At 36.8% G+C, this 18,652-nt stretch overlaps 2 protein-coding genes across 3 annotated transcripts; one reads left to right on the top strand and one right to left on the bottom strand.

Moving 5' to 3' along the window:
• The first annotated feature begins 10 nt into the window (after positions 1–10).
• CSLD1 (cellulose synthase-like D1) lies at positions 11–4,783 on the top strand. The gene is made up of 6 exons (XM_007034360.3): positions 11–612; positions 1,151–1,580; positions 1,846–2,223; positions 2,453–2,828; positions 3,131–3,530; positions 3,718–4,783. Exons 1-6 carry the CDS (start codon positions 11–13, stop codon positions 4,676–4,678), a joined length of 3,147 nt encoding a protein of 1,048 aa, XP_007034422.3. The 3' UTR covers positions 4,679–4,783.
• Positions 4,784–5,247: 464 nt separating this feature from the next.
• On the bottom strand, positions 5,248–17,384 carry CTF18 (P-loop containing nucleoside triphosphate hydrolases superfamily protein). Of its 2 annotated transcripts, XM_007034361.3 has the most exons (23): positions 16,848–17,384; positions 16,592–16,653; positions 16,076–16,213; positions 15,691–15,963; positions 14,906–14,992; positions 14,350–14,451; positions 14,197–14,262; positions 13,381–13,464; positions 13,240–13,301; positions 12,832–12,876; positions 12,532–12,605; positions 12,197–12,264; positions 11,301–11,369; positions 11,117–11,217; positions 10,846–10,927; positions 10,649–10,727; positions 10,460–10,547; positions 10,212–10,365; positions 8,902–9,093; positions 8,751–8,810; positions 7,229–7,545; positions 6,479–6,584; positions 5,248–5,483 (listed from the first exon to the last, which is right to left on the bottom strand). In XM_007034361.3, the coding sequence occupies exons 1-23, from the start codon at positions 17,317–17,319 to the stop codon at positions 5,427–5,429; spliced, it is 2,838 nt and encodes a 945-aa protein (XP_007034423.3). In that variant the 5' UTR covers positions 17,320–17,384; the 3' UTR covers positions 5,248–5,426. The 2 variants fall into 2 exon arrangements, with proteins under 2 accessions (XP_007034423.3, XP_017975750.2); XM_018120261.2 differs by lacking the exons at positions 5,248–5,483; positions 6,479–6,584 and having other exon boundaries at positions 7,406–7,545; positions 8,922–9,093.
• Between the last annotated feature and the right edge of the window lie 1,268 nt (positions 17,385–18,652).

Below are 18,652 nucleotides of genomic sequence, written 5' to 3' on the forward strand. Positions count from 1 at the left end.
AACATCGACAATGGCAACATCAAGTCCAAAGAAATCTTCATCAAACGCCGCCCGGCCACCTCAGGCAGTAAAATTTTCCCGCCGGACATCAAGCGGTCGAGTTGTGAGCTTGTCCAGGGACGATGACATAGACATCTCCGGTGACCTATCGAACCAAAATGACTATATCAATTACACTGTTCTTATGCCGCCGACACCTGATAACCAACCAGGGTCAGGGTCCTCTTCCGACACCAAACCTGACGGGCAACAAGGCACATACGGGGCATCTCGGTTCGCCTCAGACTCACAGCGGACAAGTAGGCGGGTAGAGGAGGAGGGTGGAGAGAGCGGGCCTGCAATGGGGGCGAAACTAGATAGAAGGGTGTCGATAATGAATTCAGCAAATAATAGGTCCATGTTGTTGAGGAGCCAGACAGGGGATTTTGATCATAATCGTTGGTTGTTTGAGTCGAAAGCAAGGTATGGGATAGGAAATGCGTTTTGGCAAGAGGATGATGAGAATCAATATGGAACGGATGGTGGAGTGACAATGTCGGATTTTATGGACAAGCCATGGAAGCCACTCACTAGGAAGGTTAAGGTTCCGCCTGGAGTTCTTAGCCCTTACAGGTGCACAACCTGGACATATCCATTTGCACATTTAAAAACTATTCTGAATGGATTTTATTGGCAGATGAGTAAACCTTTTTTTGCTTGAAGTTAGACCAATATCAAATAGATTGTGCTTACTCAGTTTTTTAACGAGGTTTTTGCTACTAAGTCTGGAATAAACAAAAAATTTCACTAAAGGTCTATCTATGTATATGCAGAGCAATTATTCTGAGCCAGATTGAAATCATGTCAACTTATTACTATAGTTATTTTATAGTTTTAAGAATTATGAAAATAAGTAGATGAATAAATGTCTCTTTTTTGGCTTTGGTCAGTTCCCTTCGCCTGTCACCATGAGAATAAGCCATTATTAATATCATCCTAAAAAGGAAGTAATTGCAAGAGCATGTCAATGACTTTGCAACATAGCAATACTCTTCTTTCGAAAAATAATCAACATGCACGGCTGGAATAGGTGCATGGAACAAATATTACACCTCTTGCCTTTTTTATCATCACATGAGTAGTTAAAGTGACCTTTATTCTCTATTAACAGGTTGTTAATAGTGATCCGTCTTGTAGCTCTATTTCTTTTCCTTGCATGGCGTTGGCAAAACCCAAATCCTGATGCGATCTGGCTCTGGGTACTTTCCACTGTTTGTGAGTGTTGGTTTGCCTTTTCTTGGCTCCTAGACATCCTTCCCAAGCTCAATCCCATCAACCGAGCCACGGACCTTGCTGCCCTCCGTGACAAGTTCGAGCAGGCTTCTCCGTCCAACCCAACTGGCCGCTCCGACCTTCCCGGCGTCGACGTTTTCGTCTCTACCGCTGATCCTGAAAAGGAACCTCCTCTTGTCACTGCCAACACCATTTTATCCATCTTGGCTGCTGACTATCCTGTGGAAAAACTGGCCTGCTATATTTCAGATGATGGTGGTGCCATACTCACATTTGAGGCCATGGCCGAGGCAGTTCGTTTTGCTGAGGTAATTAGTTACTGCAACTTTTATGTCAAAATTCTTTTCCCATGACAACACCCTTTTATGTCAATTTTAAGTAATCTAAACCATCTCGCAAGACAAATTAAAAATAACTTGACATTAAGTTTCTAAGGGTGCAAAGCTGCTAATAAGTAATTCTGTTTATATCTACTCAATAATGATAACTATGACTAATCAAAAGTTTGAATTAAAATTTTTATTTGTATCTGTTGCTTAACGGGTTTTCTTTTATTTAACTACATACGCTTAGGTGTGGGTGCCATTTTGCCGAAAACATGCCATTGAGCCAAGGAATCCAGACAGCTACTTCAGCTTGAAAACTGATCCAACAAAGAATAAGAAACGGCCTGATTTCGTGAAGGACCGCCGGTGGATCAAGAGAGAGTACGATGAGTTCAAGGTGAGGATCAATGGTCTCCCTGAGTCCATCCGTAAAAGGAGTGAAATGCACAACTCCAAGGAGGCAATGAAGGAGAAAAGACTTGCCAAAGAGAAGAATGGCGGCTCTCTGCCACCAGATTTCAAGGTCGAAAAGGCCACCTGGATGGCCGATGGAACCCACTGGCCTGGCACATGGCACAATCCAACTGCTGACCATTCCAAGGGGGACCACGCTGGAATCTTGCAGGTGATCATCACTCTGAATATTTATTCCTTGAAACTTTGTGGTACTTGAATCAAACATAAGAGAAATTGATTAGAAACACACACGTTTTAAATACAATTACAATTAATTTAATAATAGTCATTTTGTGCCATTTTCATTTCTGATTCTACATATACCGCAATTCCTATTGTTTCTTTTTTAGGAATTTTGAATTTTGAACTACCTACCTGAATTATGGAATATGTCATAGGTGATGAGTAAAGTCCCAGAAAGTGAACCGGTGTTGGGTCAGCCAGATGAGAGAAAGTTAGACTTCACAGGGGTAGACATCAGGATACCAATGTTCTCGTACGTTTCGAGGGAGAAGCGGCCAGGCTATGACCACAACAAGAAGGCTGGAGCCATGAATGCATTGGTTAGAGCTTCAGCAATATTGTCCAATGGGCCATTTATACTGAATTTGGATTGTGATCATTACGTCTATAATTCTCTAGCCATAAGAGAAGGAATGTGCTTCATGATGGACCGTGGCGGTGACCGTGTTTGTTACATTCAGTTTCCACAGAGATTTGAAGGGATTGATCCATCAGATCGATATGCAAATCATAACACTGTCTTCTTTGATGGTAATGTTCAGAATTAACTCTATCTTTTATTCTTATACTCAGCTTGATTTGGAGAAAAATAGAAGCTATTTTGAATTTGGGTAACCTTCTTTACTATACTTACTATCCAATACCACACAATCAATGGAATCGCCTGTACCAGTAGTGAAAATCTTTAGATTCGTAACTTTTATAGTATGATACTACTATGACTTATTCTTTTTAAACTATGATATCTACTCAATTGAGTGCTCTTTTACATTGCAAGTTCCCATTTTGGCTCCTTACTCAAATTTGACCTTTAGTTTTTTTGCTCACAACAGGAAGTATGAGAGCGCTTGATGGTCTTCAAGGGCCAGTGTATGTAGGAACTGGATGCATGTTCCGGCGTTATGCACTCTATGGATTCCATCCACCAAGGGCAAGCGAGTATTCAGGCATGTTTGGGCGGATCAAGTCTCAGGCACCAATTATTCGAGCTCAGCCAGAGTCAGAAGAAGATGAATCACAGCCCTTAAATGTGCATCCTGACCTGGACCTACCACGGAAGTTTGGTAATTCAACCATGTTCACTGAAAGCATAGCCGTGGCGGAGTTCCAAGGACGTCCCCTTGCTGATCACGCTTCTGTGAAGAATGGTCGACCTCCAGGTGCATTGCTCGCTCCACGCCCACCACTTGATGCACCCACTGTTGCTGAGGCGGTTGCTGTTATTTCCTGCTGGTACGCCCTTGCTTTCTGATTGCCTCTACTTTTCTATGCTTGTTTTGCATACAGACTTCTATCAGGCTTGAAAACAGCACAAATTGTGTATCTTGTTCAGAGCTTTCTTCCATTTCCGAAGAAAAAGTTGATACAACTGTGTACATTGTAATTTGACTGATATTTGTTTTGTTCTTTCATCTTTCAGGTATGAAGATAAGACTGATTGGGGAGGAAAAATAGGGTGGATTTATGGCTCGGTGACAGAGGATGTGGTGACAGGATACAGGATGCACAACCGTGGATGGCGGTCTGTGTACTGCGTGACGAAGCGTGATGCCTTTAGAGGAACTGCGCCAATCAACCTCACTGACCGCCTTCACCAGGTCCTGAGATGGGCCACTGGTTCAGTGGAAATCTTCTTCTCCAGGAACAATCCTTTGCTTGCAACACGGCGCCTCAAGTTCCTACAACGCATTGCATATCTTAACGTTGGCTTCTACCCCTTCACCTCTCTCTTCTTGGTTACTTACTGCTTCCTCCCAGCGCTCTCTCTCTTCTCAGGGCAGTTCATTGTCCAGGGCCTAAATGTTGCATTCCTCTTTTACCTCCTCATCATCACTTTGACACTCACCTTCCTTTCCCTTCTTGAAGTGAAGTGGTCAGGCATTGCCCTTGAGGAATGGTGGCGGAATGAACAGTTCTGGGTCATCGGTGGCACAAGTGCTCACCTGGTGGCTGTCATCCAGGGTCTCCTAAAAGTGATAGCTGGCATCGAGATCTCTTTCACGCTAACCTCTAAATCAGCCGGCGATGACGAGGATGATATTTATGCTGATCTTTATGTTGTCAAATGGACCAGTCTCTTCATACTTCCTCTGACCATCATAGTTGTAAACCTTGTGGCCGTAGTAATTGCGGTCTCGAGAACCATTTACAGTGTCATACCACAATGGAATAAGCTGTTCGGAGGGCTATTCTTCAGCTTTTGGGTGTTAGCTCACATGTACCCATTTGCCAAGGGATTGATGGGGAGAAGAGGAAGGGTACCCACAATCGTATACGTTTGGTCTGGGCTTGTGTCTATTACGGTATCTCTGCTTTGGATATCAATCAGTCCACCAGATGGAAATACCGCATCTGCTGGTGGTGGAAGTGTTCAAGTGTAAAGACTTAAACCTTCTGGATTTGTCATATGTACCCCCTGATATTTTTTACTTGAATGTTCACAATTGGACATTGAAGGCGCGTATAAGGTTCCAGATAGAAGGGATGCAGAGTTATGCTGCTGGACGATGCAGGTTGTGCTCAAGATTACCTTAGGAATTTTATTGGTGCAAGGAATGGAGTTCTTGGAGTTTAAACCAGACATCCATTTTTTCCTTTTGTTTTTTTTGGTTGTGTTTAATTAGGGTAAAGGATCAAACAGAGAATGATTGGCAAGGAAAATCTTCACCTACGTTCAGATTCCGCCCGGTTGGTCCAGGTTTTGGCATGCTGCTTCAAGATAGTTCATCTTAAGGAACTATATTGGATCATGCTAATATCAATGGCAAGATACTATGCACTACTTGATCAATTCCAAGCTTGACAAAAGGGGATGCAGATATCTGCAAAAATAATTGCATAGAGGATGCAGTACTTGAGAACCATGAACCATTGGTGCAAGACTTTCAAGTACGTGAACAAGATTTTCCCTGCTCAAGTCGCTAGAATCAGGGAGAAAACATCTGAGAAGTGAGAATTACCCTGCCCTGTTAGTTTTTAGCTTTCTTTTTTCTATCAAAAGAATGTACAAGAGAATTGACTATATAAAAGCACATTGTAGGAAACACTATAGTTTTTGTAATGTAAAGAATATCAGTGTATTTCATTTAGTACAGGAAATTAGCATTTATATATTGCTTGAATGGAGATTCATCTTAGCAGAAATTCACGCATTCGAACTGGCCTCTTGACAGCATTTGTAAAACCCTGCATACAAAAGAAAAGCAAAAACAACACAGAATATAGTTCAGTCCATTAGATACTGTAAGTTTTAGAAATTGAAGTTACTAAAGCAGGGTAACCAGTAGTGACGAAACAGATTTATCACTACCTTCCAGGAGGTAGCTGATATTATGAAATTTCTAGTACCAATAATCCAGATGATGATCTCTCAGTTCTGTTTTTTTTTTTTTTTTTTTTTTTTTGTAAATTGGATGCACTACTATCTAAGGGTACCTAGATACAAACCCTAATTTGCACTTATAGCAGTGTGAGAAATTTGTATGAGAATGGAGTCAAATTCCAAAATATTACAGATGATTATGAAAATTTTAAAATGGATCAACAAGTACTTAGTTGGGAATTGGCAATGCAATTTTCAGGTTATCGGAGGTTGGGAAGTTGAGTTGGTAGAATTCATACATAGTTTTTACATTTGGCACAGCCACTTATATCCCATATTGGATTTTAAACCAAGGAGAAAATTTGTTAGGTTATTTTAACTTGTAGGTTATGCAATGGTAGTAAATTAACTTTCTAATGCTGTTTATTTATGAAAAAGAAAGCTTTTGATTTTTGCACCTTGTGGCAAGTCAGCTAATGTACTATACAGAAGAACAAGAGGCATAGCTTGCAGTATGAAAAGCTAAGAAGAAAAAGCAAAATATTGGAGAAGAGTGAAAAGTGACTTGAAACATTCTGCTAAATGCCTATATGCTTATAGCCCTGAAATTCTTGATGAAAAGGTAGCATTATAATGTTGTTAACCAAAGAATAAGTGGGAATGCAAACATGAGAATTTGTAAATCAGTCCTTTCAGCATAACCACTGAGCAAGTGACCCTGTCATTTTAATACAACATTCATGACATGACCACTCAACCAGTTATCTACCAGTCATTAACTCATTATGTACGTAGTGTAAAGATGCACACAATTTGCAACTTCAGAATGATAAAATGAAGTTAAATGATGGGAACTTACCTCATTAAATTTGAATAACAGAGGGCGCAAATCTCTTTCCAATGTCACTTCCTTCACATCAGCAATTTCAGAATCCTGAGAACCTTTGCTGCTTGGTTTTCTAAACCTGGATCATAATCAACAAAAATTATCAGCAAATAGAAAAGATAATAAACATGCTGTAGCTAATGTATTCTGGTATGATCCCCAACTGGTTATTTTTATAAACCAGATGAGATTTCTTTATGAACTGGCACTCAACCTACATTAGCTATCAAGTTATGACTTATGATCAAAGGTAACATAATTGATTACTCCTCCACCAACAAATGGCCGACATGATAGTCCCAAACAAACAACTACAACTATAAACAACAACAAGAAAAGTGAGGGAGAAAGACAGCTAAAGAAGCCAGGGAATTTGCTGAGAGTTCTGAAACAGTGTGCCTAATGCAGAAATGAAGGTGAGCTTGAGATCAATAAGAGAAACCTTCAAAGACATGTTGACCTCAGCTTAACCACAATACTCAATCATCTAGAAAAAATAAATGTTTGGAAAGTCTAATGGCATTAAAAGATGGTCATATTTCATAAGGCAATCAAACATACCAAAGAAATAGCAATAATATGAAGTTTAAACAATATGGATGGACCATCAAAGAGCCAGGTTTTTATTAGTCAAACTTGGTATTAACATAGCAATAACAAAAAGTATAAAGAAGGTAAACATATTAGAAATGAAAATTAAAAGAACAAAGTCAAAATGATCACCTTTCAAAAAAATTGAAACCACTAGGTGGCTTCCTGGTATCTGCAGTGGATTTTTGCTTTGCGCCAGTGGAGGCACTTCTGCTAGAAACTAAAGATGATGAAACTGTGGAGGTACTTGGAAAACCTTGCCTTGTATTGGGTATATTCTTCACATTTTCAAAGTTCTTTGCACCTGCAACTGCATTCTCACAAATAGGTTTAGCAGATTTTGGTCCACTGACCCCTTTCCCAATGAAATTCTGGTCTCCATTGCTGCATCCATCTGTTGTATGCACAGATTTTCCAATGCTTACTTGCAAAATCTTTTGCTTCTCGACCTGAAATCAGAAGTGACTATGAAAATAGTCACTACTCACAACAATATATAACAAAATTTAATTGTACTTAAATTTCCTTCTCAAAAGAAGGGGAAAAAGGTCGAAGACATACATGCCACTCACAGGGACAAGATATTGTGGTAATAATTGAAAGCTTAAAATCTATCCAAGCATAAAGAAAATATTTTAAAGATAAACTAAACATGCAAAAAAATATTCAACTCTTTTTTTGAACTAAATTGACAGATTTAACACTTCTTACTGTGGTTCTAAAAGAAGCAACAATTTTAACTCAAGGCAGGTCTAAAGTGAAAGTAGGGAAATGGCAAAATGCACCCAGATGCTCAATAATTTAAATCCGTGAAAATGGCACCTAACACTGGTTCCAAATCTTCAAAACTCATTATGCATTTGCTGAAATTTACATGCCACTGAAATAGTAAATTTGATCTTCTTTGCTTTTTAACTTATTTATTATGAGTAGATCCTTAATTTTCTCACATAACAGGGAGTTAAAAATGGGACCCTACAAAAATGTTTTGGGCCACCTACAAAGCTTCAAAAGTGAAAAAAAACTGCAACATCAGTGTTCTCTCAAATAGCTATGTCTTTGCAACACATACAAGTTTCATTTGCCTGGCTAGGAAAAACAAAGATGCTTCCTATCTTCATCGTCAAATGTTCAAGATATTAAAACTCAAAAAAAAATTAATGAAAGGATTAGATAACAGCAGTCATTGAGAAAACTTCAGAAATCAGATGCATGACACCAAATAAAATAACAATAGTTTTTCCTATATGTGTACCCTAGTCTTGTTACTTCTTCTGGAATGAATTCTTGTTACATGCAGCAAACATCTCACCAAGAATAGAACCAAAAATGCTTTCCTCCACCACATATATTTGAGGATCACACTCCCTATTTACATGACGGAATCTTAAAAATTGTCAATCATAGATTTTTGGGATTATAATCCAGTTATATAACAGATTACTGAGATTAAAAGGCATAGTAAATTGTTACAACCTAGTGAGAACTAACATAGTCTGTTTCAATTTTCTTTCTCTAAAGCCCAACTTCAGCACCAACAGTCATCAGGCTATATACCAACAAACGATAGGCATCAGTGAACAATCGAACTACTAAATCTTAATGGTATAGAAGAAAAATATACAGCAGACTATCAAGAAACTACATTACTTACCTCATGCAATAAAACCTGCTTCATAGCTAAGGCAAGTACATGATGATCTGATGTGTAGTCCTGCTTAATTCAGAGAGATTGATATTCAGGTCAGAATCATGAAATAATGAATAAAATTACATGCCATGAAACATAAAGCACAACTTTAAACCTTGTATTTAATAAATTCACCAATGGGAGGGTCAAAAGAGAGTGCTGAGGCATCTACAATTGCTTCTTGTCCCAGGTTAGTGGACAGAGAATCAGACTTGACATTCTTATAGGTTATCGAATAGGACACCATGACATTAACTAATTGGGCCAAATCATTCTTCTCAGTTTCTGATAATAAGTGCAATGCCACCTGTTGAACCACATGAGAAGCCACAGAAATGAGAAAATGGGCAAACTGCTATCCTTTTTTTGTTACGAGAGAATAGAGATAAAAACAAAAAGGGAAATTTCTAGACACATGCACTAGGAGGGAAGAGAGAGGGGAAACCAAAGTTAGTATTAATAGTAGGCATCCTATGCCCTGATTAAAGCAGGCCAATTAATATCAATCAAGTCAAAATAAATAATTGATATCGTGTCTCTGTAAGCATGTATCTATATGTATAACAGTTACCTCAAGCATTATGAGCATGAACTAGAAATGCATAGTAGTAAGCAACCAAAAGACTAAATAATACCTACCTTTACAGAACCATCACTTTAACTAGTGCAAAAAGCTTAGCATCCCTAAACAAAAAATGAAGCAACATTGTCCACAACATCATCCCTTCTGATCAAAATTACCTTTTCCAATGTGCACTCTCAGAGTTTGTGAAGACCATAAATTAATTCTATCTTTGAAGATTGATATACTGAATACAACACAAATCCATTGATAGACTTAAGGAGCCAAAAATTACTTAAGGACTCGTAACAATCTTTTTCTAGACATACATTATTATTTTGCTGAAAAAAACCAAAAATTTCATGGGAATTGTATACTTAACCTTGTGGACAATGCCTATCCAGGAGCCTACAACCATTTGATTGCACATAGCCCTGCCCAAATCTGAGCTTCTTGCATACCTTTGCAAGCTCTATACCTTCTTCCGAGATTCTTTAATAACAATGGGAATTTAAATTTAATAACCTTTAATTGCTTCAACTCAAAGTACGAGTCAAGCACCAATGTATATACTACATAGTTATGTAAAGTTGCAAATAAGATATGTATCCCGTTTCCTCAAACCTCAGGTGCAAGATTTTCTGTGCAGAATATCATTGATTATAAATGTCCAAAAAATTTCGCAGCATTCAATGAACAAACAGTCTCCAATTAACAAACAATGGTGCAAACCCACTCAAAAGAGTAATATTATACATCAAATGAAAATCAAATAAAAAAACATTTTTGAAGTAAAAAAGACATGAACCAGGGAATTGAGACCCAGGCCCAAAAAAGGCAAAAGCAAGAATTAAATTAATTACCGGTCTCAACTTTGGTGGTGACAAGATATGCAACAAGGGAGAAATCAAGTCCTCTATACAGGACTTGGTCGATAAATGTCTTGAAATATATGGGGGAATTTTCTGGTGCCAAGACCTTAGAATATCTGTCTTTTCCATTAGCATTGTTCGGTATCTGAAGGATTGTACCAAATACAATATTGTGAGACTGTTAGTCCTCCATGTTTGACATTGAGTTCTATGGCACTCGGGCATGGAGTAGAGCTCACCTTTGATACGACTTTGGCCACTCAATAATTGGCTTTTGGACTTGGGCAACCATTCGATGCAAAGTAATTGCAATAAAAGGCTGATAAACTGCAATGAAAGATAAAGCAGATGAGTATTTAGAAGCATACGTCAACAACAGAATGAAGAAACAAGGCAGGCAGTTGAATGTAGGCACTGCACGTATTCACCTTGAAGGGGCATTTGCTGTGTCCGCATAACATATTGTTGCATTAGATCAGAGACACCTAGAGAATTTAAGCATTTGACCTTCAAATAACATGAGCATATGGCAAAAAATCACATTGTAAAAGTAGAACAAGGCAGTGCACAAAATTTTATAACAATATGAATAGGACATCTACAAATAAAGATGAGAAAGGCTTACTGTCTTTTGCATCACTGGATCATGATATTGGAGTTGCAAAATGTTTTCATGGATCCCATCCAAAATTACATCATAATCACCACTGCATGATCATTGATAACTTAAGCTTAGAGGCAACAGATTTAAAAAAACAAAAACAATAGGCATTCTGGTCCAATACAAGGATCAGATCACACCATTGGGCAGTATTTTGGAGACAAACAGAAAATAAAAAGAAATAAAACCTAAAAAGAATTGGAATACAAGACATCTGGAGGCATCTAATACTTACCGGTTAGATATGAGGGAGTGTAAAAAGTCAAATTCACCATAGCTACTGCCAGAACTGCTGTTCGATTTTCTGTCCCGCTTCATTTTTCTTTTTTGGAAAATCTGGAGAGTAGCATCCTCACATATAAAGATGCTTGAAAGGATAATCAACTAACTAGGACAATTTCAATGGATCACTACCATACCTCTTTCCATATATCAAAAGCACTTTTTGACATGTCCTTTCGGCCAACCACTTGTGAACTGATCTCCATCTGGGAAACAGTAAAGCATGCTTATCATACTCAATTGACCAACATAAATATATATACCCTTCTGTTAAAATTTGAAAATGGAAAAAAAATGAATTAGATTAAAAAAATAACTGCAATTTGTTTACCACAGTTTGCAAGAATAGACTTAGAAGGGAAGAAGGGAGCAGACAACTAAAACAGTAGTGAGTTCCTCTTCACAATTGATTTTACTTCTCATACACCTATTAGATTGAATTGAAGAAAGCAGTTAAAAATCTGACCTAAACTACCTAAGGGGTTAAAATTAGCAAGCAAGCTTGCACAGGGAAGAGATACCATGATTTCTTTCATGTAAATTGTAAATATTTGCAGCAAAACTACAGTGGAAGATCTTCGGATGCTTCCTTAGCCTTCAGAAATGACTAATAATTCGAACGGAGCAAATTAATAACTACATTTACCCATAAACTACATATTAAATATCTCAACAGATAGGAATTCTAGAATTAAATGAAGACTGGGTCATGAATAACTCTGAACCTCCTTTAAAACAAATTTGAATGTTAGGTAGAAAACTATACATGACTTCCATTACACCTTTATACACTTACCACGCATCGCATTACACCCGAAACTATAATATTGTAAACCAGTACAGCAGAAAAATCTATTTTCTTGATTCTTCTGATAAGAAAAGCCTAAAGAATAATTCTGGCAGCATCTGTTACCAAATTTTAAACTTTGAACTTCTCTTTACAATTGTTAAGATTAGCCAAACCCCTCCTTGTTATAGTGCTAGATTTCTTAATGAATGTGTTCAAAAACATCAGATGACATAACAGTCCTACCACATTGAGGGCTTCCTTCTTCTTGTTGAGAAACTGGAGAGTATTCAAGCATGACCTTATATCACATTCTGTAAAAATTTTAACAAAAGGGAAAGAAGTAAGACAGTGAAAAAAAGTTAGAAGGCAACAAGAGATAAAGCTAAAATAGTTCATGTTAGACCCAAATATAAACGATCATATTGTAAGAGGGATTATACTTCAAAAACCAAAGGCCCAGATAGAACCAACGTAAACAAGAGAACAAGAAATTTGGAGAGAAAGAACCTTTACTAATTATGAATATCTTGACTGATGCAACTAAAAATAACCTCTCAATAACAAGCAATAAAACTCACCAGTGTAATCTGCAAGTGCAGTTAGGGCAATGGAACTTGTTCTCATTCCCTCCTTGTTACATATATACTTGAGCCTGTTAAAAAGAATTATTAAAAAATCAAGTTCACAGATTACTTTTTCTTCCTTGCCACAAAAATATTTTGCATCTCACCATCAACGTGCACAGCAGTCTGTTATCAAGTTACACTGCAAATTATAACTAGCTAATACAATTATGTAGATGTTGGATTTGAAAACTTTGGAAGCAACTTGAACCATTACAACCATTAAGTAATGATATAGCAAAAATGAATCATCACCTGCTTACTACACGACTCACTGTTGGCTGGACAAATATATGAACCCTGTAAAAAATATTTGATATTGTCAAGATAATAGTAAACTCCAATGAGATAGGCATAAAGGGGAAATTTCCATGGTACAAACACAAACTTGGAAAGAGAATTTTGAGTAAAGCACCAACAAGAAAATGCAAATCAGAAAGCATCAGTAACTGAAACTGATTCAACATGCTATCTGAATTCAAAAACTGTTACCATCAAACAACAAATAAATATATTGTGGAACGAGAATTTCATGTAAATTCAAGCAAAAAGAAACCAGAAGGTTGTAACACTTCCCAAGTGATCATTCAAATAAGAAATACCATCAACACTGAATCAAAATCATCAACATGCTTATTACTATTGACAGCCAAAAAAACTTACTTTGCTACCTGACGCAATGGTCTTAAGGCAGGTGTGTATAGGTCATTACATATGCAAATCACCTACATAGATGGCCCACACATTTAATGACACCCACAGATACCATTATTAAATAGACCATGTATAACATTTAAAACTCACAGGTCTTGATAGGGATGCAGTTTTACGTCCCTTTTTGTTAGCATTATTTTCCCTTCCAAAATCAGACTTCCTTTCAGCAGACACCTGCATTGTGTAATTGTATAACTGAATCACTATACAGAAAAAAATTATAAAGCTAAAACAAATGCCATTACCAAATTGGAATTATTAATGCAGGAGAAGTCAGGGAGACGCTTGTCAAAAAAAAGTCAGGGAGACATAAAATGGTAATTCAAATTACAGATAACTTGAGAACATTTATAAAGCAACTGATCACCACCTCAAAAGAGTAAAAGTAATAGAATTAAGTGAAACATATGACTAGCTATGTTGTTAACCACGATTAGATGCCAACTCAAGGTCCTTGTAGATTGTATAACATTTTGTTATAACTCTACTAAAGGCTTATAGAATTTCAGTGATAGACTTATGAAACACCAATTTAAACAAAGGTTCTCCCATAGCTTGTGCTAACTTTGACCGCACATAACCAATTTAGAAGTTGGGACAACCTTCACTAACAAAGTTTACAACATTTGGAAATTCTAAAGAGAGAATATTTTGGCATTTTCTTTGGAGTGATTGAAAGTAAGTTTTGATGAATTGGTAGAAAGTAAGCTTTCTTCCTGTATTGCAACCTTCTAACACCATGCAGAAAACAAATAAAACACCAAAATACTGACTGAAAGAGAGAATGTGAAGGTAGGTAGTGAAGATTGTTTGAGTATAATCTAGTGACTAATAGCATGACCCACAGGACACCAACAATGGGAACCATCAATCAAAAAAAAAAAAACTATGGGAACAATGTCATACCATCTTTAAGATAACCTCCACAGCACCCTTCCCATCACCAAGAGCTCCATCTATTTCATCAATCACCTACAAACAACTCAACAAACTTTTGTTTGGGCCACATATTCATAAAAAAAAGTGTGAAACTTTCATAAGTTACAATTGATAACCAACCAGACATTTGGGTCTAGAGTCAGCCATGACAGAGTTCATCTGAACCACATCAAGGATTTTCGTTTCAATTGTTGATGATGACCGATCATCGCTAGCATTAACCTACACAGAACTCATATCAAATACTTAAGAAGATCTATGCAGACATTTGAGCCAGGAGAGAAGTAAAGCTCCAAAATGAAGACAATAAAATAGATAAAATTATGTCCTGAACATATATATAAACTAAAATAATCAGGTAAGTATAACATGCTAGACCTATCAATGCTACTATAGCAAGATTAATTGCACTAAGTGTTGGAGCATGAACTGATTGAGATAATATATTTCATGTGCAAATTCACAACATATCCATGACTTTCTATAAAATCATTTTTGGCCAATGAAATTCACAAAATACTTCCTCTACGGCAAAGCAAATCATGTTGAATTCACAGTAACACACAGAAACCTCAGAAGTTGCTTAATGCAACAATCGAAGGCAAAGATACCTAATTGCCTGCAATGCTTATGACTCTACAGGACCATGTAAGACTAAAAGCTAAACAGAAAAGACCTCCACAACATGGTATCCACAATGCTTTGCAGCTACATGCGCTAGTGTAGTCTTTCCAAGCCCTGGGGGACCACAAAGTAAGAGAATCTGCAATGTCCATAAGATTCAATTAGTAATGGATTTCAAAATTAAAAGTTGATGATGAAGAGCACTAAAAGATCATGAAGCAAATTTCAAACAATTCTTAATCTACTAGAAGTGGATTTTCTTGTTCATTTTTATGTCATCAACCAAGTGAAATGCATGAAATACATAAGACTTGTCAACCAGTAGCAAGAGATGTTAGAGTTTTATGTTAAACCTATCCTTCACATTTGATTTAAACGCACCAAGCAGGTAAGCAAGGGATGATTTCTCAAATGAAGCATTCAAGGTAAGAAATCATATTCATAGGCAGTGTTTTGCATATTAACATATGAAAAAATTCAAACAAAATCATCTACCTAGTGAAAAACTAGACTTTTTTCAACTGAGATCAAGAGATATTTTGGTTATAGTAAGCAGCTAACATAAACCAGAATTACCAGGAACATGGATCAAGTTGGTTAGCAAAACAAGTGCTTAAAAACAGTGTGCCGCTCCTTGTAGAAAATGATCTAATAGACTAGTCTTCTCTGGTGATAACTCTTATAGGTCCAATTTGGTGCCAAATTGAAATGATTTTTTAATTTCTCAACTTACTGAAGGAAATGCATTAACCGGAAGGCATGCCATCCACAATGAGACAAGAAGTCAAGGAAATATATCAACCAAAACAAGTTTCCCTCAAATGTTCCATTGCTTACCTTCTGTTCTGGTGGACCGGTGAGCCTTGACTTTTTGTTCCACAATTCCTGCATACCTTTTTGATTATTGTTCCCTTGGTCCACATTATTAATGGGTCTGTAACTTCCGCTACTCCATCTATGTCCTCTGCTCTTTCTTGAAAAATTTGAATCAAAAGTTTTCTGATGTTGAGTAGAAGAATGACGTCTGAGAGCTGACAAAACCTCATCTGAGGTACTTCTAATTTCAGATCCAAAAACACAGGAATCCCATTGTTTTAACCACAGTAGGACCTATGGTAAGACCACCATCAAGACTTGAGCACTAATGATATAGTTAAGAAAAAAATAACCTTAAAATTCTTATCATCTTTCAGAAGCAATTGTATGAATAACCACTATATACCTCACGATTTGTCTGTTCATCACTAAGAAGCTCAGTGAATGAACTTGGAGCATATTTGTCGACCCAAAGTTGTTCGTGGACCATGGGTGTGTCGTGAAGAGTTATATCACTCTGATGTTCAGAACTCGCTTGCAAGGCCTTCAAAACCCAATAAATGACTTGTCAAAAACATTCTTTCCATAGCAAAATTACAAGACCATGTGTGAACATCATTAATAAAGCCAAGGAGTACAATTGAATTTATTTAAGCACTAATGTACATTGAAGCAAAAGCTTAAAAACTAGCTAGTATGACATCAAAAACATGATATGATGGACCATGAAATGCTTTATAGTCTACAAAATTGTAATATTCGAATTTTTTGTCACAAGCTCTCCACTTCATACTTAACTCATTAATTCTTCTTTTTTGAAAAAGATTGTCAAACAATAGGATGTAATACAAAGAAACAAGTTAGAGCAGTCAAAAGAGTTAAACATTAATTTTGCGATGAAATTAATCAAAATGGCATGTACCTTGGTTAAAACCTGTTGTTCCACTCTTTGCAATAGAACATTGACTGGTTCAAAAATAAGGCCTGCAAAGAATTCAAACATTAATTTAACCATATACGACAACCACATAACTATTGTTATAGAAATTTAAGAATTTTTTTTCTAATTATCCTAAATTTCCTATATTTTCTAATTAACCCTATTATTCCAGCTTCTCCACAATTCACTTGAAAAATAAAATAAATCTCCAATACCTAAACTCCTCTTTGTTTCCTACCATTAGATCGTTCTTTGATATTCAATTTCTTTAATATTTCATCTCTCTGCGCTCTACTAATCTTGGCATACACCCGTTCTCCACCACTCGGCGCTGTGACGGGCATGCAGTCGCCGTTGATCGCTGACACATGTCTGGACAAATAAACCTCCTCGTCCTTTTCAACTGCGGCCCCAACTTTATTCTCCTGCGGCGGCGAGTACCGTAGCCAATCCAATTCTTCTTTTTCTTTTTCTTCTTCTTCCTCTTCCTCGATCTCAATTGTTTTGGTTCTCTTGTTTTCCTCTGGTGGTGATTCCGTTTCAACGGAGTTCCGAGGGCGTTTTGAGCCATCGATTTCGAGGTTTTCGGAGGGTGGTGATTTTGGAGGGAAGGGATCGGGTGAGGGAGGATCTAGGTAGGGTTCTTCGTAAAAATGGGAGTTGGCTTCGAGTAATTCGAGCTCTTCTGGGAGCGGGATGTCAATCTCCATTGGAAGGAACCAGGTGGCTGCAACTTACGGTAGATGAGAGGAGCAGAGAGAACGGAAATGAATCGGGTGCTTTTTTTTTCGAACTTTCTTATGTTTTTTGGCGGGAAAATGAGGGGAAAGAAGCGGCAGGCTGACTTTCCGTAATTCCCAATATGCCCTTTACTTCACGTTTGGTTTGTGCTATTCCCCCTCTATTCTCAACCTTTTCCTATACCTTTGTTTGGTATAAAATTGAGACACAAAATAATTCTGTAGGAATAAAAATTTCACTAAATAGGCTAAAAGTTAGCTTTATTTATTCTCTTCTCTCCCTCAATAATATCTATTCCATGAGATATGGAATAGTTTTCAAATATATAATAACTAAAATACCCCTCATAACTTAAAAATATTATAACCCTATACCTATAAATATTTTTTTTCTTTTCATTTTCCCTTTTCTTTCTCTCTCTTCTCACGTTCTTTCCTCTCTCATTCTCTCTCTAACTAGAACTCAACACCGGTGACGGCGGCGACAGTGATTGAATATGATCAAAAAGTGTCGATCTAGTCTTTTTTGACAACATTCAACTGAGATCCAGCCAAATTTGACTGCGAAAAGCACCGAATCTGGTGCTTCCCGACCATATCCCATGATTGGATCTGGCATTCCACGGCCAGATCCAGTCGCGGGGAAGCACTGATCTAGCCCCGTAGTGGCCAGATTCGGCCATATGGTTCACTGGATCGACGTTTTGTTACACTGATCGCCTTTCTGGCGATCGACCCATGAAAAAAAAATAAAAAAATAAAATAAAAAAATAAATTATTTGTAAATTTTAAAATATTAATATTTTAAACTATTAATGTTTTATTTATTAAATTATTAATATATTAAATTTTTAATGAGTATAAATAAAAAATAAAAAAATTAATATTTTAATCAAAAATAATATTAAATTATAAATAAAAATATTAATAAATAAATTATATTAAAATATTGATATTGAAATTATTAATATTTAAAAAATAAAATAAAATAAATAATTATATATAATAAAGGGTATTTTCATCTTTTTATTTCCTATTTCTTTCTTATTTCAAAGCTATTGTTACAAACAAAACACTGTAATAAATCATAATAATTATTCATACTCTATTCCATTCATCATACCAAACTATGTAATACTTATTTTATTCTATTATTATCTCATTCTATTCTCACGTAATAACTATTTTATTATATTTCTGTCTATTTCGCGAACCAAACGTGTCATTAGGGTATGTAGCGGTTAGCCGTCCCGTCTTACGCTTTCCATACTATTATTTAGCATTTGGGCCCCGGGCGGGCTTG

The sequence above is a fragment of the Theobroma cacao genome, chromosome 4, assembly GCF_053813885.1.
Source record: "Theobroma cacao isolate CCN51 chromosome 4, ASM5381388v1, whole genome shotgun sequence".
NCBI classification, from domain to species: domain Eukaryota; kingdom Viridiplantae; phylum Streptophyta; class Magnoliopsida; order Malvales; family Malvaceae; genus Theobroma; species Theobroma cacao.

Coding starts and splice junctions, on each gene's coding strand:
- CSLD1 (XM_007034360.3), top strand. CDS start 11: ATGGCAACATCAAGTCCAAAGAAATCTTCATCAAACGCCGCCCGGCCA. Junction 2,224..2,452: donor ACCACGCTGGAATCTTGCAG/GTGATCATCACT, acceptor AATATGTCATAG/GTGATGAGTAAAGTCCCAGA. Junction 3,531..3,717: donor GTTGCTGTTATTTCCTGCTG/GTACGCCCTTGC, acceptor TTCATCTTTCAG/GTATGAAGATAAGACTGATT.
- CTF18 (XM_007034361.3), bottom strand. CDS start 17,319: ATGGAGATTGACATCCCGCTCCCAGAAGAGCTCGAATTACTCGAAGCC. Junction 15,964..16,075: donor ATGAACAGACAAATCGTGAG/GTATATAGTGGT, acceptor GTCTTACCATAG/GTCCTACTGTGGTTAAAACA. Junction 13,302..13,380: donor CTGCATCCCTATCAAGACCT/GTGAGTTTTAAA, acceptor CCATCTATGTAG/GTGATTTGCATATGTAATGA.